We start from the raw sequence: 27511 nt of genomic DNA, 5'->3' as shown, positions 1-27511 counted from the left end.
CTTTGCAAACAAGCTCTAACATTTCCAGCTATTAATTTCTCTAATCACTGTGCAGTCCTGGCCTGCAGGAGCAAGGCCATGCAGAAGCTCACCCGCAGATTTATAGCACTGAACTGTTTGCAGTTCATTTATGGATTATACTGGCACATTGCTGGTGAGTTTGTTTGTCACAGAAGAATAAAAGGCTTCCGCTCCTTGCAGAAAAATGAGCTTCTAATGGTGAATCCTGTACAAAGGGGGAGCAGCACTGACCTGCTCTGGACTGTCCCATCTGGGAAAATGTTTGGACACTGAACTCCCTTCCACATGTTTTGTCCCAAAGAGGTCTGGCAGGGAATTTAACACAGAGTAGTGCAAAACAATACATTTTATTTGTTCACAGTTAAACACAAGCAACTGCCTTGACATTTTAGAACATTCTAATAAGGACAGCAAAACCTCCTTTTGGTTTAAGTTCTCTTTAGCTTACGATTGTACCATTTCCTCGTATTTCATATTTATGGCATTTAATGTGGATTGTTTAACATGCTTACAAAGAGCGAGGCAGGGAACAGATTAACTTGACAAAGACAGCAATTTTAGATTTAACTAAAAGCAGTCAGTTAAAAAAATCTGTTTCCACTTCACCGATGGGACCCCTTCAAACAAACTGCAAGTTAACTACATACAGCAGATCCATGATTTTTAGACTTAGGAAAGAAAATTGCAAAATTTGTTCCTCCATAATCTTTGTGGTCCATAAACAAACCTAAAGTGGTTTCCATTACTATCCTGGTGCTAAAATCCTGTTTAAAAGAAGAAAAAAAGCCACCTTATCAAAGAGCTTGCGTTGCTGCCAGGGCATTTTTGGGACTGACACAAAACCTGCCTCTCTTGGGAACGCCAGATCTGGGGCTGGACAAGGGCAGGATGGGAATGAGCTCCTCCAACATTCCTGGCTGAGCTGACCCATCAGGCCCTTTGTGTGCAAACCGTTCACTCCCAGGGCTGGGATCCAGTGGGAAAGGGGCAGGAAACCTCCAAATCTTACCAAAACACGCGCTACCACGTTTGCTACCACTACGTTTGAGAAAGCCTAAAGACGCCGACAAAACCAGGCTGTCACTCACAACCAACTCTCTACTCTCTACTCCATGCAGAGTCAGCTTTGACACAACCACTGAAGTTCACCTCTACTCTCAGAGTTCAGACTGACCAACTGAAAGGACACGGAGAATAAGTTAAGACAGGCAGAAATGTATTCAGACCTTGGAGTTACGGAGGAGGCAGGAAGGGGAGGATGAGTCATGTCAGGAATGAGCCGAGCACCAGCTGCTCTGACAGCCTCGTTCCCACCCGGGCTAAGAAGGGATTTGAGCAACAAATGCAAGTGTGTTTGGACTTGATTTCTGTGTGAGGTGGTTCTTAAACAGCAGCTGCCACCCACAGAATGTTTAGGAGAAGAGGCCACGTGTGATGCAGGGGAACTGTGAAGCCTAAACCGTCTGAGTACACCTGGACCCAGTCACGTGGGACATTTAAAACAAGCACTGCCTTCCTAACAGCAGGCCCTGTTCTGTCACGAAGGAGATTGAGTCTGACCACTGACAAGCCCTGATCCCACAATCCTCCTTCACAGAAGGTTCATAATTGACTTAAAACATGATTAACACCGAAAGGCTTCACGCCAGGATTCTGATTTCAGTGTGAGCAGGATTCCTCCTCAGCCTTGTCATCTAAGGAAGTAGGATGAGGGTGAAGGGGAGAGACCTAGAGCCAAACTGACACTGCTGAACTCAAAAATGTGCTGCAATCTGAGGAGGAGAGAACTCAAAGGAAACCATGTTCTCCAAGTCAAGCCTGAAAAGGTATTCCCAGAAGAATGAAACCAATTTCTTGGACTCAATACATGGTGGTCTTGCTCAGACCAGGAACAAAGAGGAGAAATATGAAGGAATGTGAGGCAGCACATTGCCCTGATGAAAAAAGCAAATCCTCCTCTGCAGATCTTCATAAGCTTGGAATTCTACCTCCATGTTCTGCATCCTCTCCCTACTTGAGTAAAGCTTCCTCTTCCCTCCTCTCCCACCTCAACTGCTTTCCCATATGAACCAGTGTGAGGTCAATCACAGTTTGTCAGGCAAACACCAAGAAGATCTGAAGCTGGTGTTTTAACAAGTCTTCAGCATCTACAGTCTCTTCTGCATTACAAGCTCCAGTTCCTTTTTGTCTGTTCAAAAGTAACTTCCCAGGAAATGTTAAGGACAATATAAACAATGATCATGAATTAGGGTGAATGAATCATTTTGCAGAGGTACAATGTTCTTTAAACATTTGGGCATTCAATCAGACCAAATGAAGGCTGGGCTCTGAGGGATGTGGGACAGTGGACAGGCAAAAATAGAGAATGCACTGGAAATCCTAATGCTGCTTTTTTCCAGGATGAAAGGAACCAAAGTCACCTGGACATGCAGCACAACCAACTGCTCTAAATGGGAAGCTTGCAAAGAAATACAAAGCATTCAGAGTAAACTCACAAATGTTAATTTGGCCTCATATTGCACTCAAGTTCATAAATGCAGCCACTCAACTGGGGACAGGGAGAAAGGGAAAAAAATACTTGCAGATGCTAACAGTTGTTGTCCCTTCAAATTAGTACACGCTGGTAAGGATTGAATTTGAAAAAGAAGCAAGAGTTAGGCTGGGCATTTTCAATTCCAGACCCAAAAATCCACTTCGCATTCATTCAGCAGCCTCCTTCCGTTCCTGGCCATCAATCCTGCTCCGCTGCATGAGCCACTGCTCAGACCAAAGAAACATAAAAGCTTTTAGTTAAACTTGCACTCACGCCTCCTGTTCTATGCCAAGAATATGAAAATAACACTGATTGACTATCTTCCTCTTTAACTGTGGTCATGATGAGTTTCATTGTAGTCCATGATATGAAGCTGTCCAACACTGCTTTCCTGGAGCTTAGGTGAGAGGTTATCAGGGCTTGGAGGGGCCTTTGACTCCATGCTTGGATCTTTACACTGTTCAGTCTTTAGGGCATCAGACAGCCTGTTGATGGTGAGCCCCTCCTCATCACACTGGCTCTCACTCTTGTTGCGAAATAATTCTCGTGCCTTCATTCCAAGGAAGCTTTTGGAGCTGGGGAGTGAACCTACAGTCAGTGGGACAGTAGTTGAGGGCTCCAGCAGCACAGATGTCTCCCAGCGACTGCTCAGCCTCTGGTTCTGGGGTTTTTCTGGGGTGGAGAGCTCACTGCTGCTGCCCCCCTTGCTGCTACTGCTGCCTCGGGTGCTGGGAGGTTTGGTCTCTCCATTTCTACCCATTGTTTCTTCACTGTGTCTTGCTGTATCTTCATTAGCACAATCCAGCCTGCTTGGGGAAGAGAGAGGACACAGTGTCAAGGAAATCACAGCAATTCAACAGTGGAGAGGGAAATGGCCAGGGTAGATTACTTTACTTTCTCTTTCTGCCTCTGGGTATGTACTTCAATACGTTTCCTTTCACAGTTCTGGGGCAAAGGAGGAGTGACAGGGGGTAACCAGATGTGTCACACACTCAACTCTGCAACAGCCACTGTTTTAAAGTCCAAAACCGGCAACAATCCCACATGGGTCCTGCAGATTTCACACCACCACCCTCACCTTTCTTCTGCTGCTTCAGCTGCTTCTGTTTTATCATCTTCAAGTTTTTTCAGCAGGCTGCTCTTCTCCAGCCGCCCAAACAGATCCAAGATCTCCAGCTCAAATGCCTGGGTGATTCTTTTCTGGGCCTTGTACCTGCTTTCTACTGCCTGCAGTTGACCCCTGAGCAAAGAGAGAAACCAGAATGTTCAAAATCTCCAGATTCTGCCTCAGCTGTGACAGTACATATGTCAAAGCACAGCTAAAATGTTACACAGGAAGCCCCTACCTTGCTTGGATTTTAACATCTTCCAGGTATTTCTTTTGCTCCAGGAAGAGGTGGTCCTTTTTTGAAAGCTGAGATTCCAGTTCAGCTATCCTTTTCTGGGAAGCATCGAGCCTTTGGCTTTGCTGCTGAACACACAACTTTGCCTTCTCCAGTTCTTTCCGAAAAGCAGCGTGCAACATTTCAACCTCCTCGAAGCAAACAGCACAATGGTAAAGTATAATTTGATCCTGTGTTATTTTTATTGGTGTTTAGACATGTTCCTGATGTTATAAATAGGCACATTTTAAAGCAAGCCAGAATAAAAGCAGCATTTCTAAAAACAGATATAGAAAACCAGCCCTGCTGAGGATGTACACTATTAAAATAACTACACATCGCTGGAATTTATTATCACATTAATGTTCCTTATGAAAACCTCTTTTCATCAAAGCACTCTTACCAGTTCTGCACTGGATTAGAGTAGACAAACTATTTTAAATCCATTTTTCCAACACGACCTTCATTAAATACCAGTAGAAGACTTTTTTTCAGCATATTATTCACCTTCTTTAATTACGCGCTCTCACGCAGGAACAGTTATATTGTTGTGTAATTTACTTCCTTCTAATTAGAAAAAGGTTTCTTCGAAGTCAGGAAGTAAAACCATATGAACCACAGAAGTTTTAGTGAAGTTACTGGTAACTTTTAATAGGAAAATGACTGAGTGGGAAGGCTGAGATGCTCATTTTAAAGTAACACCTCACGAAAACCCGTAAAATCCTTGTTAAGATCTTTCCACAAATTCTGGCACTATCCTTCATTATTTTACCAACAATCTGCTGTCAGTTACATTGAACACAGTGAAGTCTTAGCCTTTGGAAAAGAAATTGCTAAGAATTTACATCAGTTGGCTAAAACAGACCCCAGGTGTACCCCAACAACCCCTTCTTGGCTTTCAGAAGGGGCACTGAAGATATTCCTCAAATCTACAAAACATCTGAAGAGAAGATCAAACATAAAATCAAATCCCTGAAAATCAATTTCAGAACAAAGAATCTGTTAAGTTACAAAGCCTTTCCTTCTGAACTCAGGGCTGGGAACTGCTGGATGATGACCTCAAGGGATGTCTCCCCAAAGTCCTCTGCACTGGTACCTTTGTAGTGTCTGTGTGCTTGTGCTGCAGCTGCTCCAGGTACAGCTCATTGACCTCCCCAAGAACCAGCAGCTGCCTGTTCAAGAACTCCATCTGCTGTTGCACCGATTCACTGTTGGAAAGCTGGGAAAGGAAATGGAACAGAATCCAGCACTGGGATGAACAGTTCAGCAGGAGAGTCACAGCTGAAGGCACTGTGTTCACAGGGTGTTTTTATAAAGAAGGGAAACAAAGGCTAAAATCCAATGCATCATAGGTAGTTAAGTGTTAAATAAGTTGTTTTCAGAAGGAACTTTTAATTTCTATTCAACTTATGATATAAAAAGTGTCTCTCAGTTGTCAAGATTTATCAGAGGTTTAATACAAATTCAAAATGCTCAATTTGCAAATCTCTGCAGTGGAAAGAGCCAAAATAAGAAGTTTCAGAAGCCCCTTAACTGAGTTTAAGAGTTTCTTCACCAAAATACATTTTTTTGTGCTGTTTTTATGCAATTAATATCAGACTCTATGGAGCTCAGCAGAGGCTTCTTTCAGATCACAAAAGAAAAAGCACCTGATGAAAACTATCAGATAAAAAATAATCAGAAAGACACAAAGGGACCCTGGGAACACTGACTTTTCTTACCTTTTGAGAAACTTGGCTAAGCAGCAATTCAGTGTGACACACCTTGTTGTTTGCTTTCTTTAATTCTAACCTCAGATCTGCTATCATGTTCCTGCAGTCTTCCAGCTTGGTCTGTTCAAGTAACAAAAAAATTACTCAAGGTTCTGAAACTTCACTAAGGACAGCAAGAGCACAGGGCTGGGAGGCTGTAAACCTCCAGCACTGGAAATCAAGTTATACTGACCCCTCCAAACCAGCTAAGAACCTGCCTTTTCCTATTTTCAAGCTGAAGGCAGGACAAAATAGAACTATAAAAGGACAATACTAAGTTAAGCACTTTCAATTATGCACTTATTCTGAATCAGGACAATATCTCTAATAAAAATGTGCAGCTTTCTCTCAGGTATTTCATGCCTTGTTATGAAGAAGGTTATTTTTAAAACCAGTAAGTAGACAACAAATTTGTTGATGCCTCATACCTGCAATTCCTGGCTCTGGTTGTAGAATTCCTCCCGGTCGTGCTGCAGCTGTCGGATCTGGCTGTGAAGCTGAGCCACAATATTATCATGTTCCTCCTGGAACTGGTGGTACCTCGCCTGCTCTTTCTGCAGACTCAGTTTCAAGGCCTGGATCTCCTTTTCCTGCAGTTTCAGCTGATCTTTCTGTTAAGAATCCCACATGAGGCATCAGATAAGACACCTGCTTAGCAGTTAGGACATCTATGCTCAGCCAAGCAAAGCTGTCATTACCAGCATGCAGGAAAACACTTTTCCACACAGACAACATTTTACACAGAGCATGTTCTCAAGGCTGTTGGGGCTTGGCCTGATTTTGGCTGAAAAGGAGATGAAATGGTGGTAACAGTGGACAGGCTGAAAACTCACAGCCACATTCAAAGGCACAATGAGCCTGTTTTTCCACTGCCCCTCATGCTTTCAACAGGGACCTGGGCCTCACAGCTTACGCTACAGTTCATCTTCTAAACCTACTTGGAAGTCTACTTTTGGCTCTTGTAGTTAATTATCAGAAGGTGAAACTGTTGATGGACAGTAAGCTACAACATGAAAATATATTATGAAACACACCTAAATCTGTACTGAGACATCCTTCAGTGCACTTACATCTTGAAATTTTATCACAGTAAACACCTCAGGAAAACAACACTTGAGTTTTCAAAGCTTTTGCTATTAGTCCTCATCTGAGGAGCAGAAGAACAATACTTTATCAAATATGCAGTAAGGTGTTTTGCCAGGCACTGAATAACCACTCCACTAACAGGGAAGCCAGGGAATAGCTTTCCCATTATCCAAAGGCAAGTGCTGGCAGGGGTCAAGCATGAAGGATTCAGTGCCTGCAGTCAACTACAAACTACTGACACTGAAAACGCTCAGAACTTGTGCGCGAGTCACTCCACAAACACCGACTCTAATGAGTCTTCTTCATTAATTGAATGGTACCAAAAGACACCAGCCAGGCCAATTAACACCTGTAGCAGCACCAGTGTGCTTCAGCCACTGGTGGAGCTGTGTCCCTGCTCACCATGGCAGCGTTGTGCTCCTCCAGAGCTGTGGCTTTGATGACTTTGCGCAGGAGGCGGCGGTTGCGCAGCGCGTGCTGCTGCCTCTTGAAGCGCTCATACAGCAGCTGGTTGTGCAGCAGGAGCAGTTGGTTCCTCAGGGTGTGAATCTCGTCCGAGGGGGGAGAACCTGCAGCGGGAGACAGAAGAGGTCACTGAGCTGCTCTCTTTGCTTTATTTGATCTCTAACACAAAATCATTAACATTTTTCCCAAAGCAATGGATATAGGCCTCAAATGGGTTGCTCCTTTGATTAAGAAAAAAAAAGCCAAGCCACCATCACCACAGAAGCCTCAGAGCACAAAACTAAGACACAGACACATAAATAAGCAAGAAAACCAATCAGGTTTAGATTCAGCTAGCAGTGAGAAGGTGCAAGGATCTGTCAGATGACCAGAAGCACTCTGAGGCTTAGCAAGGCTGAAATGGTCAAAAGCAAAATTGTCTAGAATTTTGCACTTTTCTAAGATGAAAAAAGCAGCTCATCTCTCTGGAACACAGCTACTTTCTAAGCAGATAAACCATGACGTAGTGGAGGGCATCATCTTTCTGCAGCATTAGTTAAAAACCCACAAGCAAAAAGTATGCAGGTCATTGTTTAAGCAAGTCTAATAATAGAGGAACAGATTGCCAAAACACAAGAAATTTCCTCACCTCCAAAGTGAGTCCAGTCAGCAGATTTGCTTGGCAAAGACAATCTGAAAAAAGAAAATGCAGCATTAACAGGTAAGTTTAAGTAAAAAAATGGAATGTTCACCTCAAAAGAGCTTATAGCCTGGTAAAAGTACAATTAAGGACAGTTGGTATAAAAAGATTAGGGAAGCACTGTGCAGCTGCTTGTCTAGCACAGCTTAAAATTAAGCCAGCACAAAAAAGAGTAACAATAAAGTCTGCAAAGTAAGATTTTCAGTCACCTACTTGTTCAGCTCCTTAGTGTGTGCATCTGCTCCTTGCTGAATCAGCCTGTCCAGCACTTCCACAGGAGAAGTCGAAGACATACAGTCTTCATCCTGGGCTCCCTTGGCTTTCTTTAGCAGCTCCTCAGTCTTCTTGCCAACAAAGAGGTAGGCAGTCTTTGGTAATGCAACCTCAAAGAGGTGCTCATAGAGGGGAGGCTGCCCACTCCCAAACACCACTCTCCTTTGTGCTGGTACTTTACAAGGGCTGGGAGTGAGAATACTCGGCTCCCCAGAGGTTCCCTCCCTGTTGCCAGCAGGGCTCTCCCCAGAGCCTCCACAGGGCTTGTCTATGGGAGTAAACGTTTGTTTGGGTGTTTCCCGTGCACCCTCAGGCCCAGGCTTGTCCAGAGATGTTAAAGGCTCAGAGGTCTGACTGTGTCCCTGAACACTGGAGGCTGCTGAGTGGGTCTTCTTCTGGGAGCCTGACAGACTTTCGTTTGTGCGGTAAAATGGGGAGTCAAATCCTCCTCTAGGCACCATGTGTTCAGCATCAGTCGTGATCTCGGAGATCTCTTTAGATATTGCATCTGAGGAGAGGGGGAGCATCATGATGCATCTGGTATTTCAACAGAATAAACATTTCCTTAGCTAAGATGTAGGTAAGGAAAGGAGACATTACCTTCCTCTCTGTCCTTCTCAGTGCTATCTTCAAACGACAACCCACCTAAAAACTCTGCAAGATCACTTAAGGTTACCGAACTTTTACTACTGGGGATGTCTGGAAAAAAACAAACAAACAGAAAACAAAAAGTTAGTTGTACAGGTGCTGTCTTCTCCAGCCTTAGCACAGCACAAAACACAAGTTTTTTAGTGCTGCAAGGTCCTCAGAATAAAAGCTTGCCCCTCCTTCAGATGCTTCCTCAGAGGAGGAAGGTATCTGACTCTTGTTCCATTCCACGTAGAAAACAGTTCAGAGATCAGTCAACAGGTCAGTCCTGATCCCAAAATATAATTTTGTAAACTTAGCATTTGCTATTGCACAACCTCTGTGAGGAAGGATGTGCTGTTTGCAATTTAACCCATTAAATAAATAAAATAAGGTGGCTCATCATGTGCACTGTGACTGCTGTACTTCCAATTAGCATTAACCTCCCCTTTAGCAGTAAGAAGCATCACAAGAAGGTTTTAAGTTGAATCACAGGTTAAGGCAGGATCCTGGAATTACAAAGAACTCGGAAAAAAAAAAACCCAAAACAACTGGAAAAGTGTTTGGGAATTGGAACAAGTGTCAATATAAACTGGAGTTGTTTACAACAGGTTGTAGTAATGGGGAGAGGAAAATGGAGTTTACCCAATGATTTATCGCTGTTTATGACATTTTGCTGTCGGTACAGTAAAGGCCTCCCAGAATCTGGTTTGTCCTCCTGGAAAACAAAAGAAACCCAGAATACATTCATTGCCTCAGATTTCCTTGGCAACTGTGCAGCTGGAAGTGGCAATAGTTGTCTACATTTAGAAGAGTTTTTGCAGTGAAATGCAAAATTTTTTTATAAACCACCTACTCTGATTTTTATTTCTCAGTTAAGGTCACTGCACTAAGGCAAGTCAATGAAAAAAACCCAGATCAGTTCGGCAGAAGAATTTTGTAATACCTTTTTAGGAGGTGTGGCAGCAGCTGAAGGGAGTGAAACATGCACAAAGTCATCTGAAGTGCAGGGTGGAGGAGGAGATGTGGCTGGTGTTCCCAAAGGTGTTCCTTTCCCCCCTGCTGAAAAGGAGCACAAGTTCTCTCAGCAGGCTCCCCCTTCCTCCTTTCAGCTGAACATTGCATGTGAAAAATTGTACATTTTAACACCATCTCATAGCATTTACTTCTTAAATCTCTTTCAACTGTTTATCAAGACAAAAGTGCAGACAAAACTTCCCAAAAGTTGTTTCAGACTTTGGCACTGAATTCACAGATTTCCTCTCAGTTTGCATCAGTACTGCTCTAGGTGAGGTACTCAGTTCACAGGAGTAATCACTCCAGCATATCAACTGGCATTCCCATTTCAAAATTGTCAGTAAAATTTACAGCCAGAATTTCCAGTAAAACAAACCTCGAAGGCCAAATTCCAAAAGGCAGCACGTACCAGATGTGCCAAAAGCTTTGCTGTAGGGTTGTGATGCAGACTGGGATGACTCTGATGGGACAATGCCAGGGGATGTCGGTGGCGTGGTCATACCACACACGGCAGAAGGGCTCCAGATGGTGACCTGTGCAGAGTAAAACACAGCAGAGCTCAGAAAAGGAACACATGAAGCACCTGGATCCAGGTTTTCACACAGGAAATCAGGCAGAGATTAAATGTGAAACAAACACCAACTTCTGAAGAATTCACAGCACAGCTCAAAACCATGGATTTTTAAGACTGGCACAAGGGACTATGAAAGCGCAAAGAATGAAAACTTGCTGGGCTTCATCTTCTGCTTTACCTGCTGTGGCTCAGTTGACAGTCTCGTGGACTGTGGGCTCAGAATCTGAGGTAGCTGCCCTGGCATTTGTGATAGTGTTAGCCGAGGAGTGGAATATGGGGTAGAAGTCCCTGAAAGTTAAATAAAAGAGAAAATCAAAATTCCAAAGCATCCAACACATCAAATACAAACTCATGACTCTTCTGGCTAGGACTTAAAGGCTTTTAATCAAAGCATTTCAAATTCATTCAACATACACATTTGTAGCTAGAGACTTTTCTTCCAGCCCAACAAAATATCTATTGAACACATTATACAACAGCTTTCTTTTTTTTGTTGTTGTTTTGGGGTAGGGAGGACAAGAGGATGAAGAGACAATGTTGAGAACACACTGTGTATGTCTGCACATAGAAAATATGTCTATGTATTTATTTTTGTAATGATAGTTTATATTCTGGTGCCTAAGAATCAGACTTTAAGTGGGATAAATTAGTGAGACAGGTTTTTTTGCTCTAGGGCCAGTTCTCCTCCAGCAATTGGGGATTGATTAGCCATCAGGCAGGTCTTACCATAGCTGCTCTGTGTGTCAATGTAAGAGCTGGCACTGGGGTCAGTTTGATGATGTTTTAAGCTTGTGCACAGTTTCCGAGACACAGAGTAATAACCATCTTCATACGAGGCTTCTGCAGGGTCCAGGGAGATTTTGGCACATTCTATCACAACATCATGAGTTTCTAGTCTTTTCCACCTGCAGACAGTTTTTGGATCCAAAAGAGTAAGTTAGTCAATTATTGTTAAAAACAAGAGTTCCTGGAGATAGGAGGAATTGGCTTGCAGGATGGCTCATTTGTTCCAGGCAGCTTTGCATGCTCCCAGCCAAACTGGAACAAGGCACCAGACAGAAATTGCAACCAGATGACTTGTGAGAGGGGGTCTCAAAGAGGAGACAAACAGCTTTGACACAGAGATCCATGAAGGTCTGCCATGGAGCACTCTGGAAAGGAGGAACAGCATACGAAGACTTGGTTGATCCTGAGCTTCAGCAGCTGTAGAAATCAGCTCAACTACACTCAGATGTTGGTAGTCAAAATTTAGACATGCCAGCAGTAAGGGAATTTGTATTATTTAGGCAAACACTGTCTGCAATACCAGTTTCAGATCTGTGTTTTTCCTCCCAAGTTTAGGGAATGTTTTTTACTATTACTATCTCCTTCATCCTGAAAACTACTTCTTACTAAATTAAGCAGCCAGATTAGATCTGCCCAATATTTCAGGAGATGGATGTTCACTGTAAAGAAGAGAAAGCCTTGAAGGCTGTCTATTAAAGGCTGGGCTGCTTTGGAAAGTAAAATACTCTCTGTCCAAGATACTGAAACAGAAGGCTTCCACTGGTAGGTTTGTGCCAATTGTGCTCCTGAGTGGTGCCACCCTCCCCCCTGCAAAATGGAGCATTGTGACATTCAATGGGTTCCCAGTTAGGAGTGATTTCCTAGTGGCTCTGAAAAGCAGGGCAAGAGCACTACTGTGCAGCAACAAGAGTCAAATTCTCCTCTTCAGTGGCTGGGCCTGTGGAGACAAGAGAAAAGCAGCAAGTGGTGCTGCTGCAGGCAAATGAGCCTATTGCTAAAGAAAACTAATACAGCTGATAATGTTAACACATACCTGTTAAAAGAACTGATCTGTTAAATGAACCAATATCTAGGTACCAAAACAAGACACACTGAAGCCATTTTAAACACTTAAATCCCATCAAATACTTCAACAAACCCAAGGAATATGACCCAAACCTTCACCCAATGAAGCATCTCAGGCAGTTTCACTTTATTCATGATAGGCAAACTGTTTTAGATCGTTATGAGGATGTTTGATCATTAAGTCATAAAAAGAAGACAAAGTGAAGTAGAAGACAGATGCCATCCCAGACACAAAATGAATTTAGAAGCTCAACATTGTTGTTAATGACCTTTCACAAGAGTTTTTGCTTATTCATCCAGCTGTAAGCTGGGATGAGGAAAGTCTACATGTTTACATGGTGCACCTACAAATCTGGGTGGCAAAACACCCCCACACAAACTGTTCCTGACAGAAAAGGTTTTGCTGCAGCCTTCTGAAATAACCCCACAGAAAGCTGCTCAATTTGAGCCTTTCCTAATAGCAGAGAGAACATATAATACCTTCGTGGGTCCAGTTCATGGTCCTTGGATCCAGTCACTAACTCTGGATGAATTCGCACATGTTCCATCATTGGCTGGGAGGAAGAAGAAAGATTTGTTATCAGTGCAGCACCTTTGGATTGCACTAAACCACACAAAGCTGATGAGCAAACTACTGATCCCAATAGTTCAGAAAGTTACATTTAACAGATAAGGTTAATACACATCACTACAGTTTCAAGAGTTGATACCAACTGAGCTTTCAGTCAAATTGCTCATTTTTATCCTGTTTTGTTGAACAGTCCTCAGCTGAATTGGCAAATTAATTGTATTAAATTGGAATATATAGCTATAAATACATAGATGAGCAGCATTTTACCTTAACTACTTCTTCAAAGGTCTCCAGGTTTTCCTTCATACTGTAGTGAGAGCGCAGAAAGGAGACAAAATTGCAAGGATACATTCCATAAAGACGATGAAAGAGAGAATAAACGCTGGCATGAAGATGGACAAGATAAATCTCTGCCACATGACCTGGAAAAAGTAGTTAGAATTTTTTTCATTACACTGGAGAAAAGAACAGAAGTTCTAAGAATGCAAGTGAAGTACTTTAAAATTTGAAATGTTAACTGGAACAAGTCTTCTGAGGTACAAATAGTCCCTAGTGAAACTGTGAAGTCTTCTTAGAAAACAAGCAACACTTAGTCATCAGCTCACAGCAAACTCAGAAATTAAGATAAGGACCATTAATTCCAACCACTGTGCTGTCATTCTCAAAGCACAGCTCTGTTTTTATTCAAGTTAAAACCTGAAACTTCTCTAGATAGTGAGCCAAAGTAAGACTGACTGAATGATTAAAAAACGAAACCAAGGTTTGTTTCACTTCCAAAGGTAAAAACGAAAAGCTTGTAGCCACCAGAAGCAATCACAACAGACAAATCTTAGTATTCACCTCAGAAGTTCCAATCCTACTTGCAATGCAGAATGGCTCTCTAAATAGCAGCTCTATGTGCTTAACACAGCATTTGTTCATTCAGCCATGAGCCACAGTCACAGATACTGCTGCTGTTAGACATCAGACCCCTTACAACAAATTCAGCAAAGCCAGGGCTCTGAGAAAACCAGTTTTATCAACCTTCATGACTATTGATACTTGCACATTAAAATTAACTCATATATATTGCTTCTTTCCCTTCCCCATTGATATCTGGGAATACCAAATTCCCCCAAATCTGCCTCAAACATTAGCATTTTCCCTTCTCTCTCCATTAAGATCAATCTCTGCTTTTCATTGTCATCAGGGCAGTACTTTGGTTCAGTGAAATTTCATGCAGTAGCAGCACCACATGGAAGATTCTAAGAGACTTCTAAATTCTGAGCAAAGCACTTGCCCATGTTCTTAAAGAACAGAACAGCTTGTGGGCTTAACACATAATTTTCTGTGTTTAAATAATCTCAGACCATTAAGAGTCTCACAAAAGAATGTGCTCATCAACTGCACAACCAGTCAGAAGGATACTGCTAAACCACAACTGCATGCAACAAAGTTGAAATCTCACCTGGATTCTGCAAGCACCAGGCTGAGAGACGCCCAAAGATACCAAAGAAATCATGAAGGTACTGTTTGCCAGACTGAGGAATCATTGGCAACATGGTTATTAGCACTAGGACACCTGTGGTGAGTACTACTACATCTGTGTCAGTCTGCAAGAAGGGAAAAAACCTGCATTAGTTAAATGTGTTGAACTTAATTTTTTTCCAAGGATGAAGTGAACACTGAATCATCATCATGGAAAAAGTTCTCTATTGAAACAGTCCCTCTGAAACCTACCAGAACTTAATGATCCAAGATTATTGAGTATTTTCATACAGAACAATTTGAAGAAAAAATAAACTTGGGATTCTTGCTCCTACTCTGCTGCTTTTCTGTAGAAACACTTGGCTTAGTTAAAAAGGGAACATCACCACAGTTCCACAGCTGAGTAAAAACAATTACTGGTATGTGAAGCATCTTATGTGCCACCTTCCTTCCTTCCCAGAGCTAAACACACACACAGCATTCAGAGGCTCAGAAACTTCACATATGATTAGGGTGTTCAAGGGTGTTGGCCAGTTACCAACACAGGGGTCAAAAGCTTTTCTACTAAACCTGGCTGCTGGAAATTTCACCCAGCAGTAATTCAAACAACGACTACAACACCTTGTCTTGTGCCACAAGAAAGGGATGTGGCAGTACAAACCTTTGGCTGGATGAAACAGGAATAGAGAACCAGATTTTAGGGAAGGACACAAAGTGTTCAAACTCTTTCCTTGCTTCCTCAGTTTAATGTCCACTTTCCTTGGCAGCTGCTCTGCTTTGTCAGCACAGGTTAAGCTGTGGGCAGGGGCTGCTGAGCTCTCTTGAGTACCTCCCAGGAGCCACTCAAGCTGATGGGACAGTCAGTTGTAAGGGATTTCTCCTCCTCTGTGTGTCTACAGCCTCTACTCTCCCTCAGTCACACAAAACCTATCAGAGCACATTTCCTGTCCATCCCTACCCTCTTTCCACATCTCCGCCCTACTCCCAGCAGCTTTCTGACACACTTCACTCCTCTCTCAGTCACACTGCAAAGGGCAGGAGATCTTGTCAAGCACATCAGGAGCTCCAGTAACAGCAGCTGGAGCTGCTCCTTTGGCAGTTAGAAATTTGTGGTGGTTTTGTTTTGAGGAGAGCTGGCTCTTGACTGCATCGTGCATTTAAATGTGACTTCATGACTACTGTGGATTCTTCACTATCATAATAAGTTCCATTACTGACAATGCACTCTAGGTCTCAAAGCACTTTTCATTCCTTATTCACTGGTACAGTGCTGTACAGCATTATCCCTGACCAATCTGCAGATGAGGGAAAAAACCCACAAAGCCTGGGGGAAGAGCTACCTCCTTGTAATCCAGCATGTCAGTAGCTAAGAAGGGAAAGTCTGCTAATTCCAAGGTAATTCCACCAGGGAATAGTCCATGGCCTATCTACACTACAGGTAGAGGACACACAAATTCAAACTGCACCAGCAGGAAATTGCTGTATTTCTCACTCATTAGGTTCACATTCAAGATATCCACTAACTTCACCAAGGGCCTTCTTGTCTTTAACTTATTTCAGAAAAGTTTAAATAAACATCCCTAACTCACAGTGACAGTGGCTTTTAGAAACAAGATTGTCAGCAATAACAGCATCAGCACAGAGTATTCAGCTGATATTAATAGCACTGTGGCTTAACTACATGACATCAAAACAGGAATTGAATGCCTTGCAGCTGTATGCAAGTTTACACCAAGTGTTTTATAGACAGCACTGACAGTTCTTACCTTGAGACATTTAAGTAATGAAAGCAGGAGAGGTGCTTGAGAAAGTTTGTGTTTCCAAGATGGTTGTCGTCTTATCACATGTCCCAGCAGGGAGAGGGTGGGTAAACGAGTAGCAGCTTTGCCCATATAATCATTAATTTTGTCCAGTAGATGCTGATAAAGGATTTTGCAGAGAGTGGTAGAAAAACAAAGATATTTATATTTAACTGCTCCATACTCTTTTTGACCAGTCTATATTCAGCAGTTTGTCAATATGGAAACTATGGGCATTGTACAAATATACAGGATCCTAGAGGAAATAAAACCCTGCAATAACTTTGAGGCTACTGGTAGACAAATGCAAACTATACAGGCCAGAAACAGTCACTGCACTTCGAAATGTTTATAAGTAAATAATAATAATAAAAAAAAAATCTGGGCAGCAGCCAATTTGCAGTGCCACTTCCAATCTATTTAAAATCTTTACTTGCTCTCAAAATACCCAATTTGTTTTAGGCTAACACATCCTGCAGCAGGAGCACCATAAAGACAACATTAATCCTCCAAATCCTTTCCTTTATAGAGGTTCTTTGCTCAATTGGGTCAGTTTAAGCAACTCAAGAAACAGAGACCTCTAAAGTTTATTTTAAAGCTCAAACTACTCTTACTACAGAGATACTACATCTCTACAGCAAGGTAATTCTACACCAGAGTGGAACCCCTAGAGTTTTAACAGATGCTATTTAAAGGCTGCTTCAATACCAGGCTAAAATCTGCCATAACAAGATTTTTTTTTTTTTTTTACCTTGTCATGAGGCTCTTGCAGAGTGGACAGAATATGCAGTGCCTGCTGAGAATTGGTTTCCAAGTAATAGTCCACCAGGTTGTTGACAAGCATAGGCCCACGGTCTGTCAGTTTGGGGACAACAAGAAAAAAATCCCAAAAACATTCTCAGTACACTAAAAATGAAGCACTTGCTACAAGGATATTGCAGAACTTTTAAGCAACTGTTACACAATTTCTAACATAAAGCAGTCCTTGGTGTTTAGCAGACCTTTGGGAAAATGAGACCTCTCAATTATATTTCCTGGTTCCAAACCATTCAAGGGATTGCATTCAGCTCAGAGAAAGGGACCAGCTTTTTTAACAACCAACAATTCCTGTCTAACCATAAAACCCTACAGGTAGCTGAGCTGCAAGGGTGCTTTACCCAGTGAAGTGTTCAGGAGTGACTTGATGTTCTCTCCCTTCAGCAGATAATGGAGAGCAAGTTCAGGGACAAGGACACTGGCAGTGCTCTCATGCTCTGAAAAGGCTCTGTCAGCACAAGTGATGCCTCAACAGCAGCAATCACTTTTCACAAAGTCTCAATCTGTTTTGCTTGGGAGTAGGGATTTTTTGTTATTTTTTAAAAAATTATTATTAACAAAATCCCAATGGTTCCCATAATGTGGGTGACACCTAATTCTTTTTAGATACACTTGACAAAGAAAGTTTCATCAGCTCACACTTGAGGCTCTGCCTCAGGAAAAGCCAGTCATTTTGTAATAGTGTTTTAACAATTATGTAACAGACCTTCCAGGAGCCATACCATTAAGTAAAATGGACTGAAGAGAAGCCTCCATCCTTAAAGCAATTTCAAACCCAAATATCAAGAGTTTCTTTCAAGCTGCATTAGCAAAGACAGTGTTTGATAGAAAAAAACCCCACATTATTTGACCTTTATTGATGTAAGAGCAAAACCCTTCCCAAAACTACACAAAAGGATACATACCACAAATGAGATTATCTTTGAATGCAGCTGTTATATCTTCCAGGACACCCAGAATTGGAGAATCCAGCATTGAGAGGAGCTCACCAACATTTCCTTGCTGTGCCATGATGCACGTACTGACACGAATGTGGAGGTTAAAACTTCAGGAAGTTCTTCATTGGTGTCTTTCTACCAGACTAGGAGAGAAGAGACAGCACATAAGTGAACTTTTCTCTTTCAATATAAAATCTCTTATCCCTCCTATTTCTTTTCCACACAAGTGCCCATTTAACACTGAGAGGATTGTTAAGATTTCCACACCTGCAATAAAAGCTGCAAGAGCTTCCAAAAAGCCGATGAGTCATGAGCAGGGTTTTCTTCGTGTTTTTCACAAAGACATTAATCTGTTTTGCAGAAGACCTCAATATCTAGACTGTCAGAGCATTCTCTTACCAGATTTTTTTTAATTTGCTCTCTAGGTCAGTAAACTGAAGCTACAGTTTTGAAAAAAAAAAAAAAATGCAAAAAGCTCCCTGGAATCCCTCCATCCCTGAGTTCTTACAGCAATTCCTCCTCAAACCACCTTTCCAGCCCTGTGTATAAGACTAAAATCTGGAGAAAACACACACCTCCAGATTCTTCTCCACTCCTGTGACCAGGTCAGGAATTCATTGCCCTGGGCTCTGCATTGCTGCACTCTCAGAGATTTGGGCTTTAAGACTTTGCAACGTGGCCAGGCTGCAGCTGTTAGGAAACTCCAGCAGGGCTGTTGCAGCTGCTGCTCCTGGGCAGCCTGAGCAGCACAACACACCTTGACTCACTCGTGGGATTTGTGATCACCAACTCTGCAGTGCAAAAACTGCATAAAGTATTAAATGCAACAGTGTGCAGATAACTGGTCAGCTGCAAAGTGCTAACTGGGAGCAAATCTCACCCACGTCAGGCTTTTAAAATGGCTTCTTCCAGAGGGACTCAGGTGTCACACTGACCTACCTACCACAAAATGAATCCATTTCTATTTCATCCAGAAGAATCCTATACCAAACCTTTCCAAGTGGAAGAACAATTCTGGCTTTAGATCACATCTAATATTATTATCAGCAAGAGTTTCTTCTTCCCTCCCACTCCAAGCTAGAACACATTTTTCACTTCCCCCATGGAAGGCAAGACTGACACATACCAAGCTTACACACAAAATTGTTTTTCTACTGCAGTTGTGTTTACAGCACCTGTTCTGTGGATGAGCTGAGCTTCTGTCTGCAATGCTGTCAGCCACACACCTTTCATGATCACTAATAAAGGAAAACCAGAAAGAGGTTAACAAAAGGCACAACTTACTTCTTCCTTATCACACCAGGTATATGTTCAGAACATCACTAAGTTTTTTACACAGAAGAGTTGGGCACCCCTTGCATGAGAACAGTCAGCCCTCAGTCTGAAAAACACCAAAAGGAGCTGCAGTTGCTCTTTCCAGAACTGTCCACAGGTTAAGCTGTGCAATTGCCTCAAACTTTCACAAGACCATGGTTTTGTACTGTGACCCTTCAAAAGCTGCTGAAGTTTTATTTATGGCAGGTAGAATCTTACACAGAAAGGACTCTTCTCTATTCTGAACATACAGTAATTAATTTAAGCCTTTAAATTCTATTCAAAACATTTTTAGGCATTAGCCAAGGAGCACAGATCACTGCTCTGTTTTAAACAATAATGCTGTAATTATCTACACACATATTACTTTCTTGAATACGTTTAATAAAGTCACTGGACAGCAGGAGTTAACATGTCCACCAGTAAACTTTGTCATTTGCAACATATCACTCTGCAGTTGCAGAACTGCCCAAGGTCACTTTTCTTAGTGCCACCAGACATCAGCTTACTTAACCTGGCACTGATTGCAAATTCAAAGGTGATAATATGGCACCACACTCCCAACTGGCATTTCAGTAGCAACAAACTGGCTGGAGCATTGCAGTAATCACTGCAGAACACAACAGCCCTCAGTCTTCAATGATCACAACTGAATAGTCCAAATGAAACTTCAGGTCATGTACAAGCAGCCAGCAGAGTCTGATCACTGAAGTGTTTAGATTTAAATGCTATTTCTTCTCTAGTCTAATGCTGGCAGAATGCTAAACCTGCAGACTTAAGACTAGCTGGTGGTGTGAGCAAGACTGTGATAATAATAGAATAGAGACTTGGGGTGAGGGAAGTTGCTTTTTACTGAAAGCAGAATGGATCGTTGCTTTTTATGAAATCAGAGCTGGTATTTGTTATGGTTTAGGATTTTGGTTGGGGTTTTTTGGTTGGTTTTTTTTCCCCTACATTGTGCAGACTCCCAAGCTTTGACTCCTTCCTCAAAGCGCTTGCTGTTTACAAGACAAACAATGCTCAGAGAATGACACCAGCCTTTCAAAAGGTTTAAAGCCACACATCCATGCAACCTAAGAAGTCAGCCTTCCACTCTGTTAGTCCTTTTAAGGAATCAACTGCTTTTTCCATTTCTAGTAATCATTATAATACTGATTTGACTCAATGACTGCATTTGCAACTTGTATGGAGAAGCAGCTCACTCCAAGAATCTATTCCTTCATTTCTGAGAACACATCTTTCAAACAGGCTGTGCTGTCCCTTAATTTCTATCCAGACACAGTCTCGGCTATGGTTAAGCAATAGATTCACCAGCTTCCTAAGCAACATGAATTAGTTGTTTAAAGTCTTGTTAACAAAGGAGATGCATGGCCACACCCCCAGAGCAACTGCAAGCAAAACCTGTTTTGAGAATTAAAGCAGCAGAAACACGAGTCTTTGCTTTTTTATCCCATAAAAACCTTGTCAACTCTCTTCCCTTTGATTCCTATTCCACACTAGTGAAAAGAGTGATTTTTTCCTTATTTTCCTTAAACAATTATATTGGACCAGATCTTTGTCACACCAGTAAAAACCTCAACAGCAGTTTCACTGATTTTGATATTGCCAGAGGGAAATCTGCAGCCTGGTGAAATCATAAAGCACTTTTGGAGATGCTATGGATGGGTTCCAGAAATCAGGCTCAACAACACCTCTGCAGCCAGATGGGGAAAACCCCGGTTTAAATGTTGAGAAGGTAAGAGGATTTCAAACTTTGTGCCATTGTGCTGGCATGGACAAACGCTGCCATCAGATAAGGGCGAGGCTGATAAGGACACACACGTAGGTAACGGATCATTTCCCAAGCTCCCTGACTAAAACAGATGGCTGGAGTGACCTTGTGCCAATAAATCCAGCATTGTTTATTTCAACTTGTCAATCGTGCACTGGAGTACTTTAAAAGTGGAGCAGTCTTCACTCCAAAAGTATGCAAAATACTAGTAAAAGTATTTCAAAGCACATTTAAAAATGGGGCAATGTTACGCACAGGTACCTCATGAGGTGGAAGTTTATCTGGAGTTACACCAAACCATTCAGTGTTGTCACCCCACTGTATACAAATGGCCACAACTTAAAAAAAACAAATCACAGCTTTCTCAAGGTAAAGTCATTTGTCATTTTAAACTCTAAGTAAGACTGAGACGCTCCAAATCTGTGCCCAACACAAATCAATGAGCCAGGAAATTTCAGCAGTAGTCTTAAACCATGTCACACTTTTCTCAGGCAAAGGCAGCTGAATAAGTAGTTTACAGGCAACGGGCTTTTAGTCAGAAAACGCCGTGTTCTGGGATGAAGTTCAGCTCCGTGGTGTCACTGTGATTTATCACAGTCCCACCAGGAATTTGTGATGTGATTTTCAAATCCTGTAGATAAGCACAGGGCAGGTTAAGGGGCTCCCATCGCCTTGTGAAACAGCGGGATCAGCCACTGACTGTGCGGGTATTTTGTATCTGGAATTGATACTTGTGCGGTGAACAGGACATCCCTCACACCTTTCAAGTATCACATCACCGGCAGGGCTTTCTGCTCAAATACACAGTTGCAAGATGAGCTTCTCTAATGCTTCCATCCCCAGATATTGCAGTCATTCCCTCATCAGAACAATTTCCACATCCCTGCAGCCGTTTCTTGCAACTAATAGGATTAAACCAAGTAAGTTTTCCATGTAATTTGAGTCACTGACTCTTCACTAACTTTAAAAACTAGTTTTATACAAAAGACCTAAATAAAGTACATGGTTAGTAAAGAGTAGAAAAAAGTCTGTTTAAATACCTTTTTAAACATAGCATTCTAATCTCACTGGAAAATATCACACCAACAGCACTTCTTATATTCAAGAGCTTTCTTTAAGATACATTTAGTAAAAAGTATTAAAGTACCAATACAACTTTGGAGCCATGTTACAGAAGGAAAAGGGAAGCCAACAAGCCAAGAATCAAGTCTAAACTGCTTTTTTTCAGTAGCTAATTTAGCAACACAAAACAGCTTAAGCTACAAACTCAAGACAAAGGGAGAGCCTGTAGAAATAGACTATAGAAATATTAATTGGAAAAGGCTAAACAGAGAAAGAGACAGCAGAGTATTACCAAAGATTATGACTTCTCTAAGTATTTCTGTCAAGAGAAGATGTTCTTCTGTTCAGTGTATTTTTATCCCAAGGCAAATGAAAAAGCAGCTGGTAGTGCCAGTTATGCTGCTCACAGGGATGGTGAGGAGGGGGACACACCACAAACACACCCTCGGCCTTTGCTGCAACAACACCCAAATTCAGGCACCAGGAGCACTTGCCCCGGGGGATGGGGAGGGGGATCGGCAGCAGCATTTTCTCTCTCCTCATGAAGCAGCAGTTGAATTTAGGGTGTGCCAGTAAATAGTTATTGCCCCCTCTGCCCCACGAGAAAAGGGGATTTCTACACCAGAACGTCCAGATTTACACTTTTTCATCTGATTTACTTCTATTACAGGCAAGGTCAGGTCACATCCCCAGGTATTGCTCTGGCAAAAGCCATGAACGAGGACAGGATTTTACAGCAATTGTGTTGAAAGAAAAATTGAGATTGACAACACAGCAGCCCTTTTCACTCTCATCTTTGAAATGTTGGTCATGAAAGGATTAAGCCTCACCCCCTCCCATTCAGCACACAAAACTGAAGCCCATTTTATGCTTCCTAACCATGCCCAATCTTACATCTCCCTCACAGTTAAACTGAACATTCCCATTATACAAGTGACATAAGCAATGAATGAAAAGTTCCAGCAGGGAGAAAAACCACTGGTGGCATAGGAAAGCAAGCAGCTGATAATTCCCTTTTTCACCACCCAGAAATAATAACTCTAAACACTCTAAACCTCATTTCAACCTGATCACTATAAATGGCAATACAAACAATGTAATTTATTTATTCATCTTTAAAGAACGAAGGAGTCTGGCTTCTTCTAATAGTAAATATTTTCCTGGTTATATTAAGATCTGATCCAAGATTCCATAACTAAACTAAATCATTATTTATAGTTATAATCTGATATTACACACATTCTCCTGTACTTTGCTACAGGTGCTTAACTGATGTGAGAACAGGAATATCACAAAAAAACCCAGCAAGCCCAAACAAAGAGAAAAAAATCACATTCAGCAATATTTAAAATTCTTTGGACTCTCTGCTGTGCTCATACATTATTGCTAATTGCTACTCATCACATTTCTGTCAGAGGGAAAATTGGTTAAAAATAATCCATGTCATAAAAAGCCCAAACATGGAAGGGCTGTCACTTCACCCTCTGGCAGGAGCCAGGGTAACCAGCCAGCTACTAAAGGGAGTCAGGGAGTTATTGCAATTCCTTACACACAACTGCACGTATTAATAGCAAATAAATAAATAAGAACAAGCCCTGGCTTTCTAGAACAATTTAATTAACACTACACATGGAAAGTCAGTCCAACTATGGAATCTTTTTAACTACAAACAGGTGATCAGAGAGCTCTAAACTTGGCACTAACACAAGGAGTGAGACTCTTAAATCTCTGCAGCTTTTTTTTTTTTTTTTGCCCCCAAGAGGAACCTTTTAAAATATTCACAGTTAGGCAGCAATTCAGTAAACCTTGAAACCACTGCAACCTATCTAATGTACTCATCAAGGCATTTTAACTGCTCCAAGAATTAAACCCAGCATTACACAGAACAATAGCAGATGATGTGTAACTGTAAAGTAAAAACAAAATATGAATAATGCCCAGGAAAGTGACAGTAATTCACCACTGTCAGAACTTTACTCTGGATCTTAATGTGCTACTCAAAGAAATGCTTATGCTAAGAAAGGAAACATCATTACTTGTCCTCATTATGTTGATTAAACTACATGAACATATAATACCTGACACTGAGCTGTAACATTCTTTCTTAAATACACACCTGTCTGCAACTTGTCACAAAATCTGATGGCCTCCCCTGCTTCCACCACTGCAAAGTGCTTTGATTATTTTATTTGCTTCTTGTTGAAGAATCCCAGAATGGTTTGGGTTGGAAAGGACCTTCAAGACCATCAAGTTCCACTCCCTGCCATGACTGGGACACCTTCCACTCTCCCAAATTGCCCCAAGCCCTGCCCAGCCTGGCCTTGGACACTTCCAGGGATGAGGCAGCCACAGCTGCTCTGGGCACCCTGTGCCAGGGCCTCCCCACCCTCACAGGGAAGGATTTCTTCCCAATAAAAAGGTATCTTTTCCAAATATCTATTTGTGTGTGTTTGCACCATGCATGTGTTCCAGGCCATTCAGAGGCTGAATCACATCCCCAGCTCCTGACAGGGCTGACAAGAAGGTGCCTGGCAGTTGGAAGAATTTCAGGAATCAGGACAAGTCAACATCCCAGCAGCCCAGCTGCAAATAGAGCCAGCATTCATTTTAAACTACAAATAGTTACTGAAGACAAATATTTGTCCAAACACCAAAACATCTGCAGTTGGCCAGGCCATCTCGCATGGGAATCCTTTAATAATGCCACTTTTTTAGTCACCATAAAGGTAACAAAGAGTTAAGGTGTCAGGATTAAACACAGCCAGAGATAAAATCATTTTAATTAAAGCTTATCTCATGACACATTAGATATTCTGACTACATTTTCATCGGTGTAAGTCCATGCAATTCCCCACAAATGTAGTCCTGAGTGAACTGGGCTGCTAAAAAAACCAGAACAAATGAACAAACAAAAAAGGGTTCTCACTGAGTAAAGGATTTTAAGCCTCTGATTTTATTTTAAACTTCAGTGTGATGTAGCTGATCCTCATAAGCAGAGTACCTGATGCAAAGGCAACAGCAGACTGATGGATTCCCAAGATTTGCACTGATTATTAAAACTTCCAGATTTTTCAAAGATTTCCTTTCTAGTTGTTCACACATGTAAACTGAAGAGGAATTTTTTTCACCTAATGGGATCACTTCAGCAGTGCTTCCATTCTGAGGGATTTCCAACAACTATCCCCAGAAGTTAACAGCAGGAAACTTCAGGATCAGACCACACAGAAAATGAAAACCTGTATTAGCACCCACTGGAAGCTTCTCTGGAAACAGCAGTTCTGGAAAGAGTTCTGCACACAAAACCTGATCCCGGTTTCTGGGTCATTTCCAGGGGGTTTGAATCATGCACTCCTTTAAAGCACGTTCTTCCTTTCACTCATTGCCTTGTAAAAGATTCATTAAAAAAACCCCAACCTCGAAGAGCAAAGGAGAGAAGCTCTACCCAAACTGATAAAACAATGACAGAGGCTGCATCCATTGCCAACAAAGGGTGAAAACTTCAGAACTGCAGCCTTCCAAGTTCTTTGTGATAACAGGAAGCAAAATGTTTTATTGTAGAAGTAAACAACATCCTGACTTCACATTACCTACCCAGGAGCAAGGAAATGAGAAAAGCCTTCCTCACCGAGAGGACAGACTTTAACAACTGCTTTATTAAATACCCAACCCCGCACAAGGGAACCTCCTCAGCAAATAACCAAGGCAGGGCAAACCTGGAAACAGCCACTCAGCCTTTGCAATGGGGGTGCTGAGCCTTTTTCGATAAAAAGCGCAGAATTAAAAGGGCGCTTTGGCTGGTGGGGGGAACCTTGGGGGGTGGGGGCAGAGCCCCGAGCCCCTCGGACAGCGACCTGGAGCAAGTTTGTCTGGAAGGAAGGAAAGGGGACAGAGGGAGGCAGGAAAGGGGACGGAGGGGGAACATCACCCCCCCGCCTTCCCCATCCCCCCGACCCCTTCTCTTTCTCCTGCCGCCTCCTCCCCCAGCCCTTTCTCCCTGCTTCCCTGCTCATCTCCCTGCTCTGCCTGCTCCTCTCCGTCCCCGCGGCCGTCCCCGGTGTCGCGGCGGCGGTGGCGGCGGGGGCCGGCCCGGCGCACTCACCTCTCCCTCTCCTCCCCTCAGCTGTTTACCACTCGGGGCTCCTCCGGCCCACAGGGCGCCGCCATCTTGGCCCTGCCTCCCCCCTCCCATCACAGCGCTTCGCCCCTCGGATCCCTCCGCCGCGCAACCTAGTTCCGCCTCACCGCCTCGCTCTCCGCCGGCTGCCCGGCTTCTCACCCGGTCCCTCCCCGCCCCGCTCGCCCCTTCCGCCTCACGGGACGTTCCCGCCGCGGGGGATGAGCGGAGGGCGAGCCCGCGGCCGCGGCGCCCCCGCGGAGTCCCGAGGCGGAGGGATCCTGGCGGGGCAGCGCTGCGGTCGCGGAGGTCGCGTGATGCGGGAGGCGGGGCCCGCGCGGGCGGTAAACAAGGCCCGGCCCTGAGGGGACGCGGCTGGAGAGGGTTCTGTGCTCTGGGTTCGCTCTGTTCTCCCGAATCCCACTTGGGAGTCCCGCGCAGAGTGCGGGGATGTGCTCAGAAGAAATAAAAAAACCGTCTCGGAAGTGCCGCTCTGTGCGGAGCGCGGCTCTGGTGGCTCCCGGACGGAGCCCCCGGGCACGCGCCCCAAATCTCATTGATTTTAATTGATGAGCGTGCAAAGCTGGTTTCCTTCTCCTGTTTTTGGATTCCTGAGGACTTACTCATCCAAACCGTGCACAAGGATCCTGTCTTTGGTTTTGTTTTCTTCCTCCCCCCTCAGAATGCAGCAACCACACAACACAGACATCCCACCCTTGCAGATCTTTCTCTGTGGAAAAAGCAGGGAAGAAAGGAAATTACCACGGGGAAGGATCTGCAGCCTTTTTGTTTTGTGTGCCATGTGCAACAGGTTTGAAACTCCACATTTCAGTCCCCAGGCCGGTGGGATCTCCATGTTTCTCCTTCCCCAAGGAGGAGCAGCTCCACAAAGGACACACCGAGGGTGTTAGACCTGACTGGGGTGTGCACGAATTGTCCGCAGATCCCTGCACCAACCACGGATATTAAACTTGGGAGGTGGAAATGAAGTCCAAGGGAAGAAAAGCAGATTAGAGCCCCGTCTGAGACAGGGATCGGTTGACTTTTTAACTTCTGCAGCACTTTTTGTGTTTCCCGGCTCTGATCCCTGCAGGACTGAGATAGTTCCTTGCCGCTGCACCTGCAAGGGGTTATCCTGTCTCATAATGAGATAAGAGTTGCTTGGAGCCAGCATATTTTTAATCTAGTCCTGCCTTGTGCCTGGCAATTAATATTTATTATGGTCTGGGCAGAATGATGGTAATTTTTTTTTCTTGATGTGCAGAAGACACGTTTGTTTAATCTGCCACAGAAAAAGAGTGGAAATTAAGATGAGCTTCAGAAAAGAGCTGGAAGCAATTAGTCGTGTTATTTTACTGGGACTTAATTGCTGTAACAGTCAAAGTGACAAAGAAAACATG

General features: G+C 43.0%; 1 protein-coding gene across 7 annotated transcripts; it reads right to left on the bottom strand.

The window, feature by feature from the left end:
- Positions 1-352: 352 nt before the first annotated feature.
- TSC1 (TSC complex subunit 1) lies at positions 353-26302 on the bottom strand. Of its 7 annotated transcripts, none has more exons than XM_083875541.1 (23): positions 26097-26302; positions 19026-19088; positions 17818-17993; positions 16848-16951; positions 16064-16216; positions 14278-14422; positions 13098-13252; positions 12740-12813; positions 11135-11313; positions 10587-10696; positions 10244-10367; positions 9764-9879; positions 9463-9535; positions 8791-8889; positions 8131-8698; positions 7867-7910; positions 7176-7342; positions 6116-6298; positions 5658-5768; positions 5033-5155; positions 3901-4085; positions 3633-3794; positions 353-3363 (listed from the first exon to the last, which is right to left on the bottom strand). In XM_083875541.1, the coding sequence occupies exons 3-23, from the start codon at positions 17921-17923 to the stop codon at positions 2883-2885; spliced, it is 3462 nt and encodes a 1153-aa protein (XP_083731667.1). In that variant the 5' UTR covers positions 17924-17993; positions 19026-19088; positions 26097-26302; the 3' UTR covers positions 353-2882. The 7 variants fall into 7 exon arrangements, with proteins under 7 accessions (XP_083731667.1, XP_083731663.1, XP_083731666.1 ...); XM_083875537.1 differs by having other exon boundaries at positions 3901-4088; positions 26097-26301; XM_083875540.1 differs by having other exon boundaries at positions 3901-4088; positions 9764-9876; positions 26097-26301.
- Between the last annotated feature and the right edge of the window lie 1209 nt (positions 26303-27511).

Source organism: Zosterops lateralis, assembly GCF_965231275.1.
Source record: "Zosterops lateralis genome assembly, chromosome: 20".
Classification (NCBI taxonomy): Eukaryota; Metazoa; Chordata; class Aves; order Passeriformes; family Zosteropidae; genus Zosterops; species Zosterops lateralis.
Note: the sequence above shows the minus strand (reverse complement) of the source record. Positions and strands in the feature narration are given on the sequence as shown.